Source organism: Schistocerca americana, chromosome X (assembly GCF_021461395.2).
Source record: "Schistocerca americana isolate TAMUIC-IGC-003095 chromosome X, iqSchAmer2.1, whole genome shotgun sequence".
In the NCBI taxonomy this organism is placed as follows: domain Eukaryota; kingdom Metazoa; phylum Arthropoda; class Insecta; order Orthoptera; family Acrididae; genus Schistocerca; species Schistocerca americana.
In genome coordinates, this window is record NC_060130.1 from 259,311,159 (window position 1) to 259,334,718 (window position 23,560).

At 41.3% G+C, this 23,560-nt stretch overlaps 1 protein-coding gene across 1 annotated transcript in view; it reads left to right on the forward strand.

Moving 5' to 3' along the window:
• Positions 1–22,218, forward strand: part of LOC124556533 (U-scoloptoxin(01)-Cw1a-like) — a 34,637-nt gene extending 12,419 nt beyond the window's left edge. Inside the window, exons 3-4 of the mRNA XM_047130487.1 lie at positions 20,323–20,433; positions 21,474–22,218. Of these exons, the coding sequence (XP_046986443.1) occupies positions 20,323–20,433; positions 21,474–21,653 (291 nt within the window). The 3' untranslated portion in view covers positions 21,654–22,218. The remainder of the gene's footprint in view (positions 1–20,322; positions 20,434–21,473) is intronic.
• The last annotated feature ends 1,342 nt before the right edge of the window (positions 22,219–23,560 follow it).

The window sequence follows — 23,560 nt, forward strand, 5'->3', positions numbered from 1 at the left end:
TGTACGGAACGTGGAATTCTTTTACCTGGCAGGAAGTTGAAAATTTATGTTCTATGTGTCACACTGAAAATGTGACAAACACAAACTAACGAAGGTGGTAAACTGGTTAAGATTATGAGCTCCTCACTCGGGAAAGAAGGGCTTCAACCTCCATTTGGTCATACCAATTTTAGATTTCTGCGGCTCACCTAAAACATTTTACGAATATGATAGCACGCAAAAAAAATATACTGTCGATGATTCGCTTCTCTATGTTTATCAATGTGAGCAGATATTCCGTATGTCTCGACGAAGTCACTGTAAGGACTTAAAGACGCTTATTTGTTTACGAACAAGAAAATAACGTTAAAGAGAAGAAACTGTTCCCATTTCTCGCCAGTTGTCAGATGTTAACTGATACTTAACCTGATAAAGAGTATTTCTTTGGCTGTGTATGTTTGTGTGACAGGATAACGTGAGAAGAGGGAGCTCTGCACTTGAGTGGACACAGCTGCAGGTACCTAAGTAAACGTGAACACTCACTCATCCAGTTTTCTGAGTCGAATATTCCCTTATCAACAAGGGATACACACTACACGAACTGATAAAGCTACACTTTGGTCCAGTCCCACACTATTCTCAAAGATGAGGTGCCGAAGGTGTGTTACCTCAGTAGTGACCTCCACACATAAGTGACTGGAGTTCCCCTTCCACGAATTTCTCTTGAGCCAAAGGTTGGCTTTACATATGGTGAAGCTGAGTTTGTGTTCATTATCTATCGGATTACTTTCTTTCATACCCCGTAGTGGAGAGTTCATTTCTAATCAGGAATTATTATTCTGTGAAGAGAATCTTCAATAAACAAGGGCTTTTCGAAAAGTAAGGTCCGATCGGTCTCGAAATGGAAGCTACAGTGAAAATAAAAATATTTCATTTGCAACAGTTTGCTATATCTTCCAGCTACTTCTCTTCATAGTCGCCGCTCCTACGCAAACATCTGTGGAAGCGTTTTACCAACTTTCCAATACCCTTGTCATAGAAGGTAGGCGCCCGTGCTTTCCACTATTTCTCTACGCTGGTCTGCGGTTCGCTGTCGGTGCCAGAAAGTTATCTTCACAGCTAGCGGTTCATGTGAGCAGAGATGAAGGTCAGACGGAACCAAGTCGGGGCTGTTTTGTGGTCGATCAAACACTTCGCACGAAAACGCTGCAGGGGCACGCTCGTTGTCCCTGCAGTGTGAGGCCAAGAACTGTCATGAAGAAGGAAATGCATGACAGGGGCGTTATATGGGGTTGCATAAAATCAGGCTATATCTCGTAACGGGCATCCACACCTGGCGGTAGTCCGCTTGCTTAGCTGGGTGGTAACGTGCTTGCCTCCTGAGCAAGCGGGGTCGGGTTCGATTCCCGGCCGGGTTGGAGATTTTCTCCGCTCGTAGACTGGGTGTTGTGTTGTCCTCATCATCATTTCATCCTCATCACCAGCACGCAAGTCGCCCAAAGTCGTGTCGACTAAAATAAGAGTTGCACTTGGCGGCCGAACTTCCCCAGCTGGGGCTTCCCGGCCAACATTGCCATACGCTCACTTCCAATTTTTACCTGGCGGGAGACACTGGTGTTCTAGGCATTTTTTAGTATTCACTGTGTACTCAGAACTGAAAAGAGCGACGTGACGTGGTAGATAGGCGTGTTAGAGACATTGCCCAACACATTGTGTAAAGCTTCATCCGATTTTCAGTGTCGTTTCCATTTCTTGACCTGTCGGACCTGTCTAAATAGCCTTCGTATCATTCATTTGCTTCAAATTTACCACGAGAAGTGGAAGGTCTACGGGTATCCATTGCATCTTCTCTAATAATTTGTGTCGCTTAATCAGGAAACAATGTAATCTTTACCGCAGAGGCAACAAGAAATACAGCGTAGTGGTAGAGCGCTGATGTATCTCGTTCATAATTTCTATCTGCTGTCTTCACTTTAATGTTTCTTCAGTATCAGTGTTACTGCTGCCAATGCAGGCGTTTCGTAAGGTATAAGATATTCAGATCTGTAAAGATATACAAAAATTGTATTTATCATTAGAATCAGATGTGACGAAACAGTAGATATATGTACATCTACATTCTTCTTTTTATTTAGTGATTTTCTTAGATGGCATGCCTCACAAAACGTGTCAGGCATTAATTAAAATTTATGGTTCGGAAAAAAGCTGCTGTGTTTTACATAACACATTTCTTTTGAAGCAAATACCAAACTCAACAGTTTCATAAATTTCCAAAGTCCTTAATCAGTGAGTCTAAGACGTTCTGATTTCCATACTAGTCTCTTGCTGTGATCCCCCAACGTAAGTACCAAGTAGACAACATTGGAATCAGATTTTTGTAATTTTTCATATTTGTGGTACTCGAAGCTCAGACCCCAAGTAACAATATCCCAAACCAGTTCAAAACAACTATCAAAAATTCTCGAGATAATCGACTTTGAAGTTTTCCGAGCGTCGTTCATACACTGAAGTAATTTATGTATTTCGAGAGGTGGTGTGGTACTGTGGTGGTAGACGACTCCGCTGCCCTGTGGGGGAGGGGGGGGGGGGGTTCTGTGTTCTATTCCCAGCCAATGCAAATTTTTAAAGAAAGGTGTATGTTCTACGAGCATTTCCGTGAAGCTTAAAATGCATAAAGCTGGGGGAAAAAACCAGTAGGCCTCGATATTGGTAATCGCTGTATGGCTATTTCAAATTTGATTTTAGTCATTTTTTTTTTTTTTGTTTCTTCCGTTCATTTGAATACCTACGCCATCTCAATACAAAATTCATCAAATATAAACTAGGAATCACATATCCAATTGTCATTTTTGAAAGAATTCAAGGCTTTTTATTCCCTATTGAATATCGCATACAAAAATCCAGTTCTCATTCTTCATCATCATCATTTAAGACTAATTATGACTATCAGTGTTTCACTGCAAATATGAAATCTGAATTACCGATCTTTTATAAAAGATTGTCTAAAAATTAATTTTTTTTCGTCTTTGTATAGCTTACGTATCATGAAAATGTTCGTGGAACAAGTACCTTTATTTAAAAATTTATCATGGCTGGAAGTCGAGCCCAGGCTACCCACATGGCAAGCGAGGATTCTACTAAAGATCCATGTGGCCCAATGAATGAACGACCTTGTTTTAGGGTACTGAAGACGCCTAGAAAGCTTCAAAGTCGATTTCCTCAACAACTTTTGGGATCTGCAGCGAACTGGTTTGGAACACTGATATTTGAGTTCTCAACTTGACGTACTTTTATCATTACTTATTGTGTTGCCAGTAAGATTTTTATAGCATGCAACCTCTTTGTACCCTGTGTTCCATTTTCGTCTTGCTTACTCCTTTCAGGATACTGTGGATGTAAAACTGGTTTCTTCTCGGAATCTGTCGTTTGTTAAGCCTATGTAACTTCGTAATAGGGTGCGACTTTAACTAATTTATATTCTGAATTGTAAAAATAAACCGTAATACAACATTCACAATCTTGAGATGCCTGAGTGGACACGTTCACGTATAATAAAAAAAAAAAAATGAAAAAAATCTAATTGGTATCCTTGTAAAGTCTCCAACGCGAGCTACTACGATGGTACACGGCACATAGATAGCCAGCTCGAGGCCTAATAACTTCACATTACTAATACTTGGCAAGTAGAGGAGAGGTAATGCCATAGAGATATACAACACCAGACTCTGTTGTAAGGTATTCGAAGAGTACGGATTTCCAGTTAACTGCTACCATGTCTACCAAGTCTAGGAAACGGATGCGTGTGTCACTTCTAAGAGCTTAGATATCTGTGACACGCTGAGGTGCCATTGTATCCTGATGAATTTCACAATCATGGTACAATCAAAATCATCAAAAAATGCATTTTCTGTGAAAGTAAGGCTTTTCACATTCGCGCTGAAAATGACCTCGAAATGCGACATCATTTGTACAGGTCTAATAAGCAGCGTGAGACAAACAACCATCAACGGAGGAAAGGCGTTTGCGAGATGCGAGAAAGCAAGAAAACATTCCCTCGGTGCGTGTCGTAAAATGAGATTCTAATCTGTGGCTGCGTAATACTCGGCGCTCACTTTTCCCGAACAAACGGAAAGAAGTCCGTCCGACCGAGCTGCTCTCACTCACAGATGCTTCTCTGAGTATCGAACAATAAGAACCAAAGGTACCAGTCGTAATTACGTTTTCAGAGTTGCAGTTTTTCATTGAACATTGATATTCACATGCACTGGAATCTCACGCTCTGCATCGACTCGTCACTGGTCTACGAACACCACTGCTGAAAAACTGCAGACCAGAGATGTACATTATCTTTCACAGCGTTTGAAGGTCACGAGTGATAACGAGTAAAATCTGAGAAGCAATCAAGTAAACCTTAGATACATTTCCATTAGGAGATCGCTACTTCAGATGAAGTGTAGCTATTACGCTTTTACAACGTATCTGACATGCTATAGCAGTTCGAAAACGAGACGTTATTTTAAAGAAACAGCGTTTAACTGATAATATTCAGTGGACAAGAGTTCTGCAGCACCTTACTGATTCAGATATCGTCATCTTCTAACGGTCACGAGTTTATTTCAGTTGTCTCACTGGAAACTTTCCTTCGCTTGTCTTGTATCTTCTGTTCAGGTTTGGTCTCTCCGTTAGGATTTAATGGACCGTCGATGGTGCGGTTGTTACAGCAGAGATTTATTATAGTAGCACAAAGATGGCAGAAGAAACTGCCATTTGCCTCGGGTGAAGGAACATTCGCGAAACAAACTAGGAAGTTGCTTAGGAAAAACCACAGAGACCTAACCAGAACGATCAGACCAGGATACGAGCGTAGTTTCCAAGCAATACGAATTCATTCCAGTTGATAATTTCACTAAGTCATGAAAGTTGTGTTATTGTAACGCACATATCTGATGTCTTTCAGAACAAGGAATCATCTCCCTCTTTTCTTATTGGAAGATACGTGGAACTGAACAATCTACCAACGAGAACGACATGGTTCAAATGGCTCTGAGCACTATGGGACTTAACTTCTGAGGTCATCAGTCCCCTAGAATTTGAAACTACTTAAACCTAACTCACCTAAAGACATCACACACATCCATGCCCGAGGCAGGATTCGAACCTGCGACCGTAGCGGTCGCACGGTTCCAGACTGAAGCGCCTAGAACCGCTCGGCCACTACGGCCGGTGAGAACGAAATGTTTCAAATTTAATATTAATGTTTCACTATTCAACAGTGATAAAACTTCCTGACTGTGATATTAAACTGAATAAACGCATGAAATCAGTGATAAGAATTGCAAATAGAAGTAGTCTGGGAAACAGAGCTGCAACTGTAATGGTACGACAAGAAACATAAATGAAATTGATAATCGCGCAGTTAACACCCACTGGAAAGTGTAGCTCCCAAGCTACAGGAACTTACATTGCAATTCTTAGAAAACAGCTGACCTAGTTCTCACGAAAGACTGTTGGATAAATTCAGAGAAGTTATATTCGAGGAATAATGAGAAACATTTCAGCTTCCTACAGAACATATCTCGCTTAGCAACCATTAGGCTAAGCCAATGTGAGAACAGGGTGTACACCGACGCATGCAGAAAATTGTATTTCACTCATTCCATATACGAATCAAATAGGACATAAAATCGCTATAATTGATCCATAATAGTCTCCAGAACGTACTGCATAAGGACTTCCGGAATTTATATGTGGATATCGATTAAAACTCTGAGCTGAATTGTTATCAAACCTGCACGAAAACAAACGACCAGACATAAACACTATAATACTGTGCAGAGAGAGAACCACATACAACTTCAGTTCAGTTTATAAACGTGAAGTCAAAATAACCCAACTGCAGCGCGAGAAATACTGCAGAATGGCAAAAACTACCAAGTGTATATGTGGAACGAAGTCTTTCGACGCCAACCGCTGCTAACAAGGAAGAGGAGACTCAGTGGCTTGGAGAATATGCAAAGAAACACCGTAATTAACTTGCACTCCAACCTTATATACAAAACGCTGTCTTTAATCTAAAACAACCAAAAATGTACGTGAATCCAATTTGCACAATAACCACGGAAGATGCTTTATAAATAAAAGCGAAACGCGTCTGGTGTAATTCTCTATAACTAAATAGCAGTAACCTCAAGGCGGAAAACCAATAATAATGGATTGGATATTTGCCTTTTGTAGTCAACCATCTACCACTTGAGCATTCCGAGCACACGTCAGAAACCACCTCTGACATTCTATTACAAATTCATATTGAATCTTTCAAACTTCAACGCCTAAGATGTGATTAGTAGATACGAGCTACTTCCACGGAAATTGCGTCTTCTTAAGATTTGCGACATTAGCACAGAGAAAATCTACTTGAGACAATAGAATTTTTAAATGATCTACTGAACAGAAATAGTATGTCCATTGAATTTACGCTCATAGAGGTATTCGCGAAAATCTACAGAAACTTTAGGCGGATATTTTCTTTGCTCATCAGTACATTCCTGAACTTTTTATCTCTTTCATTCAGGATACACATTAAATCTTGGTTCTGCGCTGCTATCAGTGTTCAACAAAGCCGCTGACTTTTTATTTTTCTTCCATCTACGTTCATCTGCAGTCCATAGCCATATTGGTTGTTTCCCGACAATGAGGCTGGGGTTGTTTGGGGAAGGAGACCAGACAGCGAGGTCATCGGTCTCATTGGATTAGGGAAGTACGGGGAAGGAAGTCAGCCGTGCCCTTTCAAAGGAACCATCCCGGCATTTGCCTGGAGCGATTTAGGGAAATCACGGAAAACCTAAATCAGGATGGCCGGACGTGGGATTGAACCGTCGTCCCGAATGCGAGTCCAGTGTCTAACCACTGCGCCATCTCGCTCGGTCTCCCGACAATGACTATATCTTCTAACTAATAAAAATTTTTAACAACCTCTGCTAGTCATAACAAGGACATAAAAATAACTGCACTTTAGTAAAACTGTTTAATGTTTCTAATAAATGGTATCTTACCATATGTCACTAAAATACCACCACCAGGAAAATCGATTAGTGTAATGTACGCAAAAATAATTTCCGTGTGTAAATGGATGTCTGTTTAGAGTAGGATTTGCCTTTCTTTGAATGAATCGAAGACAGTTTATCACATCAGTAACAGAGATCATCCTGGTGTAAGAGGCCCACTCCTGCCACTGACAACTGGAAGCAAGGTCTACGAATTAATCAGAGAATATAAGCACTGAAGTCATGCCAGATAGAAATTAAAGTGAGGATGCAAACCAGGAATCTATCTTACCACACTTACTCAAACAAAATCTAAAGTATTATAGTCTCTCCTGAAAGTTTAATTTCCAGATGTCTAAGACCTTTATCCAATCAATTACGTTAAATGGAGGTATCCGGAAACAAAACTTCCACAATCTCCTTGTTTTTGAATAGAAAATACTAAGTAAATGCTTCGGTCCACTGCAAGATGTGCATCAGGAAATCTGGTGGATCATGTTCGCTCGTGAATTACATCACATGTACAGCAGACTAACCAGCGTAAGCCTGATGACAAATGAGCGTGATATGTGGAGATGTCACATGAACGCTCACACAGTCTGTAAAAGAGCTTACTTTAGTTATCGTTGGAAGAAGGCCACTGGGCAGCCTAAGAAAAAGGAATGGATTCCGGAAGGACCTGCTACAGATCGGTACAAAGGTCGAGTGGTGGTAGAGTTAGAGAAAGAGAGCAAAATAGAGGAGTCCTGTAGGTGCGAACGGCCCCGGTACGATGATAACGATGAATGAACGCCGGATGATGAACGTTATGAATTGGAAACCGTAAAATACATAAAATAAAATAAGGACTTCAATAAATTATAAACAACAGTGCCCTTTAAAAGCGTTTATTTATTTTGAATATTTTCTTTTCTGTATGCTGTTCTGCAGCTTCTATAAATGGAATTACGAGGGGTAATCAACAAGCAATGAAGTACTTTTTTTCTCGGGTAATTTAGTTGAAAAAATGTAGAATTTGTTGCGGGACATCGTGGAATATTCCCGCTTCAGTCTCTATAGTTTTCATGAAGCTCCGATAGGTGGCGGTACTATACGTATCCCTCAAAACCTCAAACGGAGGTTCTTTCCAAGCAGAGAGATGATACTGAGTTTCAGACGACAGAGGGGCAGGATGGCGGGGTACCAGCTAATGTCTGATTTAACTCAGGGGTAAGGGTCTCAGAAAGTTTGGGAACAAATGGCCTAGTCCATAGCTGGCATAGTGCCTTCGATTATTACCAAAGGTCCCATAGAAGTCCACATGAATATATCCACAGCATAATAGTACTGCCACCGCCCTGCTGAGCTGCTGCTGTGTTCGTTCTGTGGCGCGGGGCATGTTTCGAACAGCTGGACGCCTGGATGTCGACGTATCAATCTAATGTATGTGTGTATGTATGTGTGTATTAAACCGCGGACCTAGAAACGACGGAGAAGCTTCGACCCGCCGTAGCCCTCAGTGGTCCACAACCCCACAACAGGCCACAGCAGTCCACTCACCCCACCGCCACCCCACACCGAACCCAGGGTTATTGTGCGGTTCGACCCCCAGTGGACCCCCACTCCCGGGAACGTCTCATACCAGACGAGTGTAACCCCAATGTTTGCGTGGTAGAATACTTATGATGTGCGCGTACGTGGAAACAGTGTTCGCGCAGCAATCGTGGACACAGTGTAACTGAGGTGGAATAAGGGAAGCCAGCCCGCATTCGCCGAGGTAGATGGGAAACAGCCTTAAGAACGATCCACAGGCTGGCCGGCACACCGGACCTCGACACTAATCCGCCAGACGGATTCGTGGTGGGGATCGGCACACCTTCCCGTTCGGGAAGCAGCGCTTTAGACCGCGCGGCTAGCCGAGCGGCAACCTGATGTAATAAGAAACGTAATCTACTAGAGCCGGCTACACGTTTTTCATGATCCGTGATCGAATTTTGAGCATCCCGTGCCACCTGAAATCGCAATTGACGTTGTCGTTGGGTCTACATGGGAGCACCTACGGGTCATCTTCTATGGAGCCCCACGATCGACGGTGCAAAGTGAACTGTGTGCTCCGAAATACTCGTTCTTGTGTTCCACCAGTATTGTACTCGACCGTCAGGTTTGCCACAGATCGCCGCCTGTGCTGCTTTGCGAAGTGGTCAAGCCTCCGACCACCAAGTTCTATGATGGTGTGGACGGCGAACACCTTATCGCCTATTCGTACTTTCTTCGTCTGTCAACCGCTTTCTATACCTGCTTACCACAGTAGCACGACAATAACACGCCGTTTCTGAGATGCTCGTTCCCAAGCGCCATGCCATAACAATATGCCCTTCGTCAAAGTATATTGTCATTTGATTTGCCCATTTACGGCCCGTATTGTAGAATGACTCTCCATTCTTTCCTGCTCCATTTAAATACTTCCTTTATCGTGTCAGGCACTCGGAACGTTACCTGGCGTCACTGAGGCCTGGGGTGGGCAATGGTCATAAAGCTTTCTTCGTCTGTCAACCGCTTTCTATACCTGCTTACCACAGTAGCACAATAACACGCCGTTTCTGAGATGCTCGTTCCCAGGCGCCGCGCCATAACAATATGCCCTTCGTCAAAGTATATTGTCATTTGATTTGCCCATTTACGGCCCGTATTGTAGAATGACTCTCCATTCTTTCCTGCTCCATTTAAATACTTCCCTTATCGTGTCAGGCACTCGGAACGTTACCTGGCGTCACTGAGGCCTGGGGTGGGCAATGGTCATAAAGTTGTGTACAAGAGGAGAAACTCGGCGTTAACCAGGTATTTATTTACGGCCATACCACGCAGCATTTGGCCTTCTGCTAAATGTTTATGACGTCATATCTCCTGAACTATGTGTCGTACAATGATATAACTTTGTAGGTACGTTCAGCGACGTATGTAGATACTGTCTACAAAGTGTGTTGCAACGAAATAACAAATTTAAACGTCATGCACGATGCCGTAGTTTTTCAAGCATCTCACATCGTGTGATGTCACGTCTCCTGAACTATGTGTCGTCCAACGATATAATATTGTAGGTACCCGCAGCGGCATATGTGGATACTGTCTGCGGAATTTATTGTGAATTGAGTCAGTAGCAAAGAATTAATAAATTTAAACGTCATGCATGATACGGCAGTTTTTCACGTGTCTCATTGTTTACGACTTCATATCTCCTAAACTTCGCGTCATACAATGATATAATTTTGAACTTATATTCAGTGGTATATGTGCATACTGTCTGTAAAATGCATCGCGTACAGTTATTACTAAAAAAGTAATAAATTATAACGTCGTACCTCATGCCGTACTTTTACTGCACGGAAAGTGGAAAAGTAGTAAGTGATAAATATTTTTCCTGTCGTCATTTTTTAGGAGTTGTAAGCGATAAAAGAAATTCGTGAAGGTTTGAATGCATGTGTAAAGTTTGTTGCAAGTCGTTAAGTCCTCTCATTCATTCTCAAACACTGAATGAATAAATTCGCTGTCTGTATACACGCTGTTTGCTTAATCGAAGTTTCCCGTATTAAGAAAATGGAAGGAGTGATCTACATTTAACCTGAAAAAACTTTTCGTAACCAAAATCGCATTAATTAATGTTCATTATTGACGACCGGTTTCGACGGTTGGAAATATCGTATTCTGATCTTCAAAAAATTTATTGGTTATAAACCGTGTTCCATTATGAGTTTATCACTCATGCTATGTCACCATTATGGTGGAAGATATACAGTGCATTATACATAAGTTTGTCAAAAGTAAAACCATATCGAAAGTACCTTGAGCAAATGGACATGTACACACACGTAGCACTCCACTCAGGCTTGGTAGTTCTATAAGTGAACGATATTTAGTAAAAACGCACATTTGCACAAATTTTTACGTTTACATCGCATGTTCTGTACGTCATGGCTACATCTCAGTTGGAGAAAGGTCACTTGAATGATGTGACTGACCTGCTCGCGAGTGACTGCTGGGAGTGAGGCTGGTTCAAATGGCTCTGAGCACTATGCGACCTAACTTCTGAGGTCATCAGTCGCCTAGATCTTAGAACTAATTAAACCTAACTAACCTAAGGACATCACACACATCCATGCCCGAGGCAGGATTGGAACCTGCGACCGTAGCGATCGCTCGGCTACAGACTGTAGCGCCTTGGTACATGGGTTATAACCAAAAACTTTTTTGAAGAACAGTGGTCAATAATAAGTATTAATTAATGCGATCTTGGCTATAAAAAGTTTTTTCTATTTACTTATGTTTACGGGTCTTTAACGCTATTTATGAACAATGACATCATTTTGATTTGTCATATTTATAACGTAATCAGGCAAATGTCATAGTAACAATTTCTTTTCCTGTCAGAGATATAGTCTGTCCTTACATTTTACCATCTTTGATTGAAGTCGATTTTCTTATTTGATGTAAATGTTAGTGGTACCTTTTGTTCATAATTACCTATGCACTGAAGAGAATTTGTCGATATACAGGGTCGAGAAAAACTGTGTTACGAAATTTTAATCTTGGATAGCTGATGCCAGTAGGAACCAAAATTGCTAATGTTGTGTAGGTCGACAATGCACCATTTTTAAACTACTGAAACTTGGCGCCGCGTGCTCCGATTGGCCGTGGGATTGCCCTGTTACCGTTCGTCGGTTGACGGGCAGAGCTATGGTTGTCGGTTCACACATACCAACGTCCCTCGCCCTGCAACTGCCCCAATTTTTTACGCACACGTGTCGAATAGGTCTTGCTGTTTGTCTCCATCTCACGTCAGAGACATCCACACGTAAGCTTCGCTTCGGAGCACAGCCACGTTACCTGCGATTTAGTCATACAGTAAGTATGGCGGCACAGTACTAGTTTGAAGAACAACGAGATATGGTTTTTGTTTATAGACTAGCCGACGGTAATGGGCATGAAGCTCGACTCTTGTATAAGGAACGTTACCCAGCAAGACACCACCCACACGCTCAAACGTTTACAGCAATTCACCGGTGACTTGGCGAAACAGACTCGTTAGTGGGATTTTATGCTGATGCTGAAAGATCTCGAACACCGCGGGATGCTGCATTAGAAGAAACTGTTCTCCATCGCTTCCAGGGAGTACCTACGACAAGTACTCGAGTGGTTGGACATGACATGGGGTCACTAATCGGTTAGTTTAGGAGCTTTTGAGGGATGATGGTCTGCATCCACTTAGTTTCCACCCTATCCAAGACCTAAATCCTGTGGCGGACTATGAACATACGCTAGGGTTTTGCCGGTGGTTTCTGCGACGTGCTGCACGAGATCCCGACTTCCCCGCCATTGTGTTGTTTACCGACGAGTGCTCCTTCCATCGGGATGGCTTTTACAACACTCTAAACGTTCATTACTGGGCAAGGGGAAATCCTCACGTCACGAACGTCCACAGACACCAGGAACGATTTTCGCTCAACATTAGGTCAGGCATTGTGGCTGACCATCTGATAGGCCTGGTTCTTCTACATCCTCGACTTACCGGGACAAATTACCTTCACTTTTTGCAAGAAACTCTACCTGGCCTGTTGGAAGATGTTCCCCTGGACATATGGCTACGCATTTGGTTGCAGCATGACGGGGCGCCCACACATATCAGTCGTGCTGTGCAAGGATATTTAAATGAACTCTTCGACGGCCGGGTAATTGGCAGAGGTGCTCGCAGGACATGGCCCCCACAATCACCAGACCTCACGCCACCAGACTTTTTCCTGTGGGGATTCTTCAAGGTACTAGTTCACCCGCCCGGTCACGAACCACCTAGAAACGAAGGGGAATTAATGGATCGCATTCAACATACAGCCAATCACATCAGGGCAATGTCATGAATCTTTGAAAGAGTTCAGCAAAACACCGTTCGAGGTTACCAAGCTTGTGTCGCGTCAGAGGGTCGCCAGTTCGAGCATCTGCTTTAAGTAAACAATGTCCTAGCAACAAGGAAGCCCTTTTCAGGGCCAACGCAATTTGTAAAAGACTTTCTGTACGCGATCTAACAGCTGTTGACGGGTTTGTTCCCGGTGCATCTTATCATGAAACTACAATGGATGCGTCGGGATCCCGGCGGATTCGTCTCGAGGCCCCCAGAGTGGAAGGCTTGTGCGCTACCACCGAGCGTCCGGGCCGCCTTGGATACATCACGATCTCTGGCAGGCAAAGCATTCGCGGTCATGCGTTGTCCAGAGCATCCGGCAACAGAGCAATCCCGCGACCAATCGGAGCGCGTGGCGCCAAGTTTCCACGGTTAAAATTTCGTGACACAATTTTTCTCAGCCCTGTATATTTCATTTCAAAATCCGGTTTGTTCGTTTAAACTGCAACTTGGATTTTTTCAAACATATGTAAATCTCAATCTTCTTTAGAATGTTCACGTTGTACCCCTTTTTCCATTTACGAAGGATGTCCCCGTCGATGGAACGTTACACCCTAACCTATGTCCATTCCTTCCTTTCTTCCTTCCTTACATTGCGTCAAAATGGTTCAAATGGCTCTGAGCACTATGGGACTTAACATCTGAGGTCATAAGTCCCCTGGAACTTAGAACTACTTAAACCTAACTAACCTAAGGACATCACACATATCCATGCCCGAGGCAGGATTCGAACCTGCGACCGTGGCAGTCGCGCGGTTCCGGACTGAGCGCCTAGAACCGCTCGGCCACCTCGGCCGGCTACATTGCGTCACATGAGACGTTCGGGATTAAATCACTAGAATCAACTAAGTGCTAAATGCCATTCAGTGACCGGCGTTAGGTACAGCGAGTAATCGAGAACCACATTTCTGTCTCATTTCAACATGGAGCATGGTTGACCACTAATTAAGGCACTTGAATGCTCTCCCCGATCTATTCGAAAGTATTCTGTTTGGAATGAATTTCTCACGCACTTCAAATAGAGATGCCTAAATTCACAAGAATGGTGTCATAGTGGGTCTCAATATACCTAGGGAATCTCTCCCCAAGCGCTTTGTATGCGAGTCCGGAAAACGACGTCAGCAATTGCTGGTGGATCACGGCTGTTGTCCGTTTTAACTATCATTCCTCGAAGACGGCATACACATTCTTCGCCATATGCGGCCAGATATATTTCTGCTGAAGTATCATATACTGAGTTGCCCGAAGGAAGCACAATATCTCATCTTGATGCAGCCGTTGATGTTCAAACTATCTAGCTAGGAGTCTATTTCGCATGCTCTGTCTGGTAGCGCCCAAAAGTATAACGTTTGGCATTTGTTCGCAATGGCGATAAACACCCTGGCACTCCGCCTGTGGTCGACACTATGTGACTAGACGTCTTACACGTTTGTGGCTCTCTCTGCAAAACATACTGAAGTAAAACGTGGCTGCCATTGCTAAGTTTGGCCACTCAGCTCGTCAGAAACTGCGTTCACGAACCTATTGCTGTTTGAGGAGTTTGTTGGTGCTGGATAATGGAAGTCTACGAAATGTCATCCGCACCTCCAGTCAAGATCAAAGCAGCCTTCAATGAACCTTCAACGGATGCGGGTCCACACCCTATCCCATGTCCCAGGGTCGAGAAGAAACAGCGCAGACAAATACGACCGCACGGATAATATGCTGATAACGTAACGTTGCAAAGAGATACGAAATGGACGAGCACGTAAGGACGGTAGTTCAGAAGGCGGATGGTTGACTTCAGTTCATTGGGAGAATTTTAGGAATGTGCAGATCATCCATAAAGGAGACCGCGTGTTGCCACCCATTATTGAGTACTGGTCGAGTGTTTGGGATCCTCACCAGATCAAATTATAGGAAGACATCGAAGTAATTGAGAGGAGAGCTGCTAGATTTGTTACCGGTAGGTTCGATCAACATTTGATTGTTACAGAGATGTTTCGTGAATTCAAATGGGAACCTCTAGAGAGAAGCCGACGTCTTCTTCGTGAAACGCTACTGAGAAAATTTACAGAACCGGCGTTTGAAGGAGATTACGGAACTAAAACAATGAATAACTAAATAAATTAGGTTTTAGAATACTTGGAATAAGAAAATGCCTCCACTGTGCATTAATAAGAACGTAAATACATAAAAGTTTAGAATGAAAATTATTAAAAAGTCATGAAGTCACCTCTGATGAGGCAGACAAAAACATGTACAAATGTGTGTTAAATCTTATGGGACTTAACTGCTAAGGTCATCAGTCCCTAAGCTTACACACTACTTAACCTAAATTATCCTAAGGACAAACACACACACCAATGCCCGAGGGAGGACTCGAACCTCCGCCGAGACCAGCCGCACAGTCCATGAAGGAGACAAATTGTGTCAGATGTTGCTTCGCACTTAGAGAACAGGAGACAAAGGATAACGTAAAACAGGTCTATGTACTGCCTTATGCATATAGTTTGACGTGTTTGTATGTATTTATTTCTCAGGTAAATTTGTGATAATGGTTTGTAGCGTTTGGACGACGCTTCTCGTATCCTTTCAGTTTTCAACAGTGTGTAGAATTTCCGTACATCTGTGACATGAATTCGGCTTTGACTGTTACTAAACTTTACCATCATTGCTACTGCCTTAATGATGTGACTATATTCCAAATTTTTTAAAGAAAGACGGTCTCTCACAATTTCACTTTCACAGAAGCCAGTACTTAGATGACATGGTATTTTGCCCCGATGTCTAAACAAGGAAGTCTTATTACAGGAATAATACTCCACGGGCGCAGCAGTAGGCTAACTTGCCACGTGAAGTTCACTGAAGAAGAAAATCGCTCTCGTAAAAAGGACTTAACTTTTTTTCGGTCTTATAAACACGCTGAAAACCGTACCGCAAAAGTTTCTACATCTACATCTGCATCTAGATGATAATTCACAATTAAGTGTTTGGCAGAGGGTTCATAGAGCCACTTGAACCTACTTCTCTACCGATCCACTCTCGAACAGCGAGCGCAAAAAATGAAAACTTAAATCTTTCCATGCAAGTTCAGATTTCTCTTATTTTATTTTGACGATCATTTCTCCCTATGTAGGTGTGCGCCAACAAAATATTTTCACACTCTGAGGAGAACGTTGGTAATTAAAATTTCATGAAAAGGGCCTGCCGCAGAGAAAAAACACCTATGTTTTAATGATTGTCACCACAATTCGTGTATCATATCCATGGCACTTACTCCCTTATTTCGCGATAATACAAAACGAGTTGTCCTTCTTTGAAGTTTTTCGATGTCCTCTGTCAGTCCTAGATGATGCCGATCCCACACCACACAGCAGTACTCCAGAAGTGGGCGGACAAGCGCACAAGCAGTCTCTTTAGTAGACCTGTTACGTAGTTCTAAATACTCTGCCACTAAATTACAGTCTTTGGTTTGCTTTCCCTTCACAACATTATCTATGTGATCGTTCCAATTTAAGTTATTCGTAATTATAATGTGTAATCCCCAAGTATTTAGCTGAGTTTGCAGCCTTTAGATTTGTGTGATTTATCGTGTAACTGAAATTTAGCGGATACTTAAGGGCGCTCACGTCGTTGACTTCACATTTTTCATGATTTCGAGTCAATTGCCACTTTTCGCACCGTACAGATATTTTGTCTAAATCATTTTGCGATACGTTTTGATCATCTGATGACGCAACATGACGGTAATTGACAGCATCATCTGCAGACAATCGAAGAGTGCTGCTCACATTGTCTCCTAAATCGTTTACGTAGATCAGGAACAACAGAGGGCCTATAACATTTCCTTGGGGAGCGCCAGATATTACTTTTGTTTTACCCGATGAGCCGGCCGCGATGGCCGAGCGGTTCTAGGCGCTACAGTCTGGAACCGCGCGACCGCTACGGTCGCAGGTTCGAATCCTGCCTCGGGCATGGATGTGTGTGACGTCCTTAGGTTAGTTAGGTTTAAGTAGTTCTAAGTTCTAGGGGACTGATGACCTCAGAAGTTAAGTCCCATAGTGCTCAGAGACATTTGAACCATTTTTTTTTACCCGATGACTTTCCGTCAGTTATTACGAAATGTGACCTTTCACGAATCCAGGCACACAACTGAGACGGTACTCCATAGGCACGCAAGTTTCCAGCGCAACAAACGATTAGAATCTACTGGCATAGCTAACGGAAGTTGTGAAAAATTTAAATTTTTAGAGGAAGGGGCTAGGAGCACGAATTGAAGCTAAATCGCCTACTGCGGGAATGCGGCTGCTTGATGCACGCGAATTGGTATCAGCTCTCGGCAAGTGAGCCTTTAATGGCGTTTCCTGCGACCAGACAAAGTGCAGCGCCCTGCGCGTTACGACATAAGAGGGCAGCGATTAGAAGACGCGGCGTGTGGGCTGGGGCGCCTTCCCGCGCGTAATTGGACCAGCGCTGCGCTAATTTGCGTCAGTGCGTGCGCCTGCCCGCCGCTCGCGATTCCGGTTTCTCACGCCGACGTCCGCCTCCAGTCTTTTCCCGCGTGATGTGTTAAGTCACGTCACCTCAATTACGCAGATAATACAGGTGAGCTAAATAATAGATAGCCTTATATTCTCGTAGAAAGTAAATTTTAAACATCGTATCGCGTGCCTGCCTTCCCGTGACGACGTTCGAGTTTAGTGGAGGTAAATGCCAGTTCTGTTCCTGGCCAATGTTTCCTATTCTATACGAGAGAAAATTCGGAATCTCTTTCACCGCCGGCCAGGGTGGCCGAGCGGTTCTAGGCGCAGGTTCGAATCCTGCCTCGGGCATGGATGTGTGTGATGTCCTTAGGTTAGTTAGGTTTAAGTAGTTCTATGTTCTAGGGGACTGATGACCTCAGAAGTTAAGTCCCATAGTGCTCAGAGCCATTTTTCTCCTTCACCAAAAGTTCTCTCCGTTTTTTCTCGACTATTGGTTAGCTGTTTACTAGTGTCGGAACCAAAACATTCTGCAGCAGTCGAGGTGGTTTAGTGGTTAATTTTGGTATATTCGATGAAAGTAGAAGCATGTAACGTAAACTGAAGGGAATCATTGGCGTCAGCTGCAGAGGGACATTACGCGAAGTCAGCGGCAATTCCGACCCGGAATCTCCTGCTTACTAGGCGGGTGCGTTAACGACTGCACTATTCGGGACACAGACGATCGCCACTACGCGAACTATCTCGGACTGCCTCACGGTGTCGATTCACACTCCCACCGAGCGCTGCCTCACGCTCGCTACTCCGAGATTTCCACAGGAGATCGGACGCATTTGTGCATCCACATTGAAGAAGGTAGCTCCATTGCCCATCTAGGCATATCAATTACGCGAATGCGTAGTGTCTGTTCTTTCGGACATTTCCGAAAGAACAGGCACCACATATTCACAGAAGGCCTAAACAAGTCCCATAAGAGGATCAAACAGTGTAACAAACGGCGAACATCATGTCAGCAAGCAATGCGTGTTCAATCTACTGAGCTGACAGTTACCGATTTTGGACCTATATAATGATCCAGAAGTGCAATAGGGGTACAATACCCTAACCACGAGAAACACGTCCATACAGTACCGCAAACTTCCACTGCGCTGCACTGCTGTCACTACACATGATGATCAGTAAAAGTGCAATAGTGGTACAATGCCCTAACCACGAGAAACACATCATACCCTAACGCAAACCTCCTCTGCGCTGCGCTCGAATTATAAATTTCTGTCCTCAAGAACATGTTCTTCAATGCCTGTATGGTTTTGTTGAGAATATTATTGTACAATTTATAATTCCTAGTCTTATTCAGACCATCTGATCTCTTAGCTGCTGCATAAAGCTACCTTTTTTCTCCACAAGAAAGTTAGATGCCCTTAGTAATCGACCTCTGTAACCTGATTTAAACAGATTTTCCATCACTAACTGTTTAGGAAATCTTTCTTCAAGCACTGGTAAATAAATTAAATTTGGAGTGTACATCAATAGCAAATATACAGGAGGCAGCTGGTATTTTCTTTTCTATAAAAATCATTCATTGTGTAAATCATGCTGCAGTCTTGTAATATGTAATATTATGGAGATAGGGGATAAGTGAACAATGGTCCATTTCAGTTTTCTAACAAGTGACAGAAAGTTATCCATCATTGTCAACAAACAAAGAGCAGAGTTTAATGTGATTGAAGAGTTACAGCATGTGGATACTATAGGATGCTGCTGTGACTCCTTCCTGCTTCCTTAACATACATCAATGATCTGCCACTGAACATGGCAAGTGATTCATCCTTTTTCCTATTTTCAGATGATACCAGTGTCACGGTGAAGGATGTAGAATGTAATGTAAATGATTTAGCAAATATGTCAATGGATTGCATTAGTTTATGGCTTACTGATAACTAATACATTTTTAACATCAACACAGTGCACTCAGTTTTTGACATGGAACTCTCATAGAGGTAAAATTTCACTTTCACGAGGTTATCAAAAATCATTCAAACGTTGTTGAGCGTCATACTGAAAACAGATGAAATGCTCTCTTGGGAGTCTCACATGCATAATCGTGCACAAAAACTAAAATACTGTAAGAATAATCTTCTCTGATTCTGAAATGGATAGCTTATTTGTTTTGCATTCTGTCATTCAGATATACCCTATGTTATGATATTTATGGGCAGCTTAGTGCACTTAAGTGACTATTTTTAAACTAGGGAAGAATAGTTTTAATGATTTGAGCTGCCAGGTCTTGAATTTGGTACAGATAATTCTTCAGTAGTCCTAGACTGCTGTCTCAGCCATCCCTGTACATACGTTTCCTTCTGAGATTTGTGGTTAATGATATCCACTCATCCAAAGGTAACTACCACAGTCACTCAGTGAACACCAGTCAGAAAAATAATTAGCACTTGGATAAATTTATTTAACAGTTAGGAATGAAAGTGTCCACTATTCCACACATTTCATTTCCATAAATTTCCACCATAAATGAAAAATTTTAATAGTAGAACCCATATTTACAAATCAAAATTGAAATGCTTCCTTGTGGAACATTTCTTTCATTCTGTAGAGGAGATATATTTAGACCCAGTTTAGAATCTTGCATGCTAACATATTATTTCTTGTCACCTATGTATTACTCTAAATCATTTTGTGCTCTTTTTCAAATTTTTTGTCTTACTGTTTTGTTTGTAAATTTTCTTACCATCTTTCTATGCATTGTAATGACCCACTTTAAGTTCAAGTAGCTTTGGCTCACACAGTCCTGTAGACTCTGATAAATTATATTACATTAATTTAACTTAAAATGCACGAAGGTTACATACTCCACTCAGCTAATATCTTTACCATAATGTGTGAAATTTTCCAGCAAGAGCAAGGGCTCGAATACCCCACATACAATGAAGTGCCACAAGGTCTCAGCTTCACCTGCAATCAGAGAGGTCCTGGCTACTATGCAGATGTTGAAACACAGTGCCAAGTAAGTGAACAGAGTACAAGAGAACCATTCACTAACAAGAAGTCACATATTTGCATAAAATAAAACAACTCTTTGCATTGAAAATCATGTGTAAGACCTTTTTATCTCATACTTATTATTTTAATGATGAAGTTGGAGTTTTATTCAGAATGAGAAACATCTAAAAATTGAGCCAATTCCCATTTGATTCCATGAACAGATACAGTGTGATAAATATTTAAATATTGGTTTGCTTGAAATCATAATTATGTTTGTTACTTCAAAATAACTTTTTGAATTAGCAAAATATAAGTGAAATGAGATGCATGAAGATTGTGCAGCAACATGCTGATATTGTATAAATGAGTGAACTTAATTTAGAATGGCACTGCCTCCTACTGAACTTGAGATGTAAATATTGTTGTAGAGGTATTGTTTCTTCAGGAATTCAGGAAAAGGACATTCTATTTCTAAATAATCTAATAAAAGTCTCACTATAAATGGAAGTACATCCTCAAGCAACATGCAAAGAAATTATCAAATCACTGAGCTTATTTCAGAGTCTGTTTCATAAAGACAAATTTTAACTACAAATAACTTTAATTGTCACTTAGCGTGTTTGACACATGAAAACACAATGTTGGCCAATAAGAAAGGAAGAAACTGTATAATATGAGTGCCTGCCATTTTGTTGTGAGCAATTGTCCAATATTGGCATAAGCCACACTTTTTATTTCATTAAATTATTTAATTAAAGTTTAATATGTAATACATAAAGACTAGATATCTTATGTTCCTTTTTCTGCTATTAACTTTGTTTATCCATTAAGATTCGTGTTTTCTCACATGATCATTAAAAATGTATGGCTTTTATAATGTTCATATTTCATGACTTAAAAATTCTCATTAGTTTCAACTAAAAGGAAATTTATCGTCTGTAAGACATTTTGAAAGTGTAATACTTACCACCATTGACAATACTTTGTATACCTTGTTTTAAGTTTACTATTATATTAAATACAAATGCTGCACATTTGAAAAGATGCATTGCATTGTTGCAGGTATGGCACTGGTGTCTTCCTTCAGGCCAGCAGTTCAGCTTTCTTTGCCCAAATGGAACAGTTTTCAACCAGAATTTTCGCGTTTGTGACTGGTTTTACAATGTTGATTGTCCTTCTTCAACAGATTTGTATGGGATAAATGATGACTTATACAAGGACAAAGACGGAAATTACATATAGAAAACCTTGAATTTAATTTTCATGAGAAAATACACATCTGAATGTCACAGGTGCACATAAATCATTTCATAGGAGGAGCTAATAAAAAACAACTAATAACCATCTAAAGTCAAAATACTCGCATATCCAACAAACATGGATTAAAGCAGAATATGAATATGAATATGAAATGTGATGAGCCAAGGGTTTCTCTTCTACCTACAGAGAGAAAAAGGAGAAGGAGAATTGTGAGGAATGTATAAGTAGTTAGATCTGCAACATTGAGGAAGAAAGTTGTGAAATAAAAGGACTTATTAACCTTCACTTATACTTATACTTATATGGTCTCACAACTCCTCCTTCTTCCATTTCTTCTCAACAGAATTAAAATAAGTAAATTTTGATTACAGGTACTCACATCTGCTTAGTTATTTTAATGTATGAGTTTTTGGTCTACCATAATTTCCAGTTTCTACTGGAGGGTGAAGCTGTTTCATCCAGCAGTATTTAAGTCACAAGATTTGTCATGTTATTCAAGGCCAGTTTCAGCCAGAGATTTTTAGTTTCCTGCATTCTGTGTTTGTTTGTTTGTGGTAGTACAAAGATATGTAAAGAATTTGTCAGTGCTGTTAAAAAAAAGAACAAAAAAGAGTTATCAGTCATAAAAGTTGTTACATCAATATTTATATAACTTGTGTACAATTTATGGAAGAAATTAAATCATTCTTGCATCATTTTTATACTCAAATTGTTATTTTTTTAAAACCTCCTGTTAAATTATGGTCCATATGTTAATAACGCAATCAGTACAAGTACACTTTGAAAAGCCACAAAACAGTTTAAAAAAATAAAAATACATTTCAAAAGAATATGACAAAACAGAGCTACTTATTTATTTTTTATAGTTTGATCACTGTTTGGTAGTAATGCTATATTAGACAGAGCACATATACTCAAGCTATGGATGTGAGGTCTATTTATATAAGACTGGAACCAATGCCGCTGATCTACACTATATGATCAAAAGTATCTGGACACCCCTATGTAATAGAGAAATGACCATTAGAGGTTTTAAAAGGCAGACCTGCCAATATAAAAGGAAGTGGGGAGATTTGTGTTGTCAGTAGAGAAGCAGTAACAGCAGATTTGGTCAGTCAAGGGTGCTCAGTGACTTAAATGTGAGCTGGTCATTGGATGCCACCTGAGTAACAGACGCAACAGAGATGTTTCATCCCTTAAAGCTTTCAAAGGTGACTGCTGCTGATGTGTCTGTGAAGCAACTGCTGCAGCTAAATGAAGACCTTATATTCTGAATGACAAGGACCATTGAGCACTGTGGAGGATGGTTGTAGAAAATTGCCTGAAATCAGCCAAAGAAACACTCACGAATTCAAAAGTGCTGCTGGCACCCCAGCTACCACAATTACCAAGACCAGTTTGAGGCCCAAGCATCACAAGCTGCTGTTAGAGGCGCCAAGCTTAGAGGGATGCCAGAGGCACCACAACTGTAAGAGGGGTGCCCAAGTGCTAGCTCTGTGTTTCAGTTTTCAATTTATTGCTTGTAGCACATAATTTTTTATGCACGTGAATTTTTAACTAAATATAAAGTTTTTACAATTACAACTCTCTTTAGTTTACCTTATTTCTTATTACATTTTAATTCATGATAAATTCAAGTTATAAGGGCATTTTTGGATAAGCCACTGCTTAACTCACTTTTTAAAAGTATCCCCTGTAAATATCTTAACTTTGTTTGGTAACAAGTCATTGAAAACAGCTCCTTTGACATAGGGGCTTCAACTATGTCTTAGTGTGGCAATGTTGTTTGCAGATAGTATTCACCTGTACTTGTACATTTTTCTTGGTTTGAATTTGGTATTATACTTTAGCATTAGTGTTTGGCCTAATGGATCTGAGAGGTGATGATT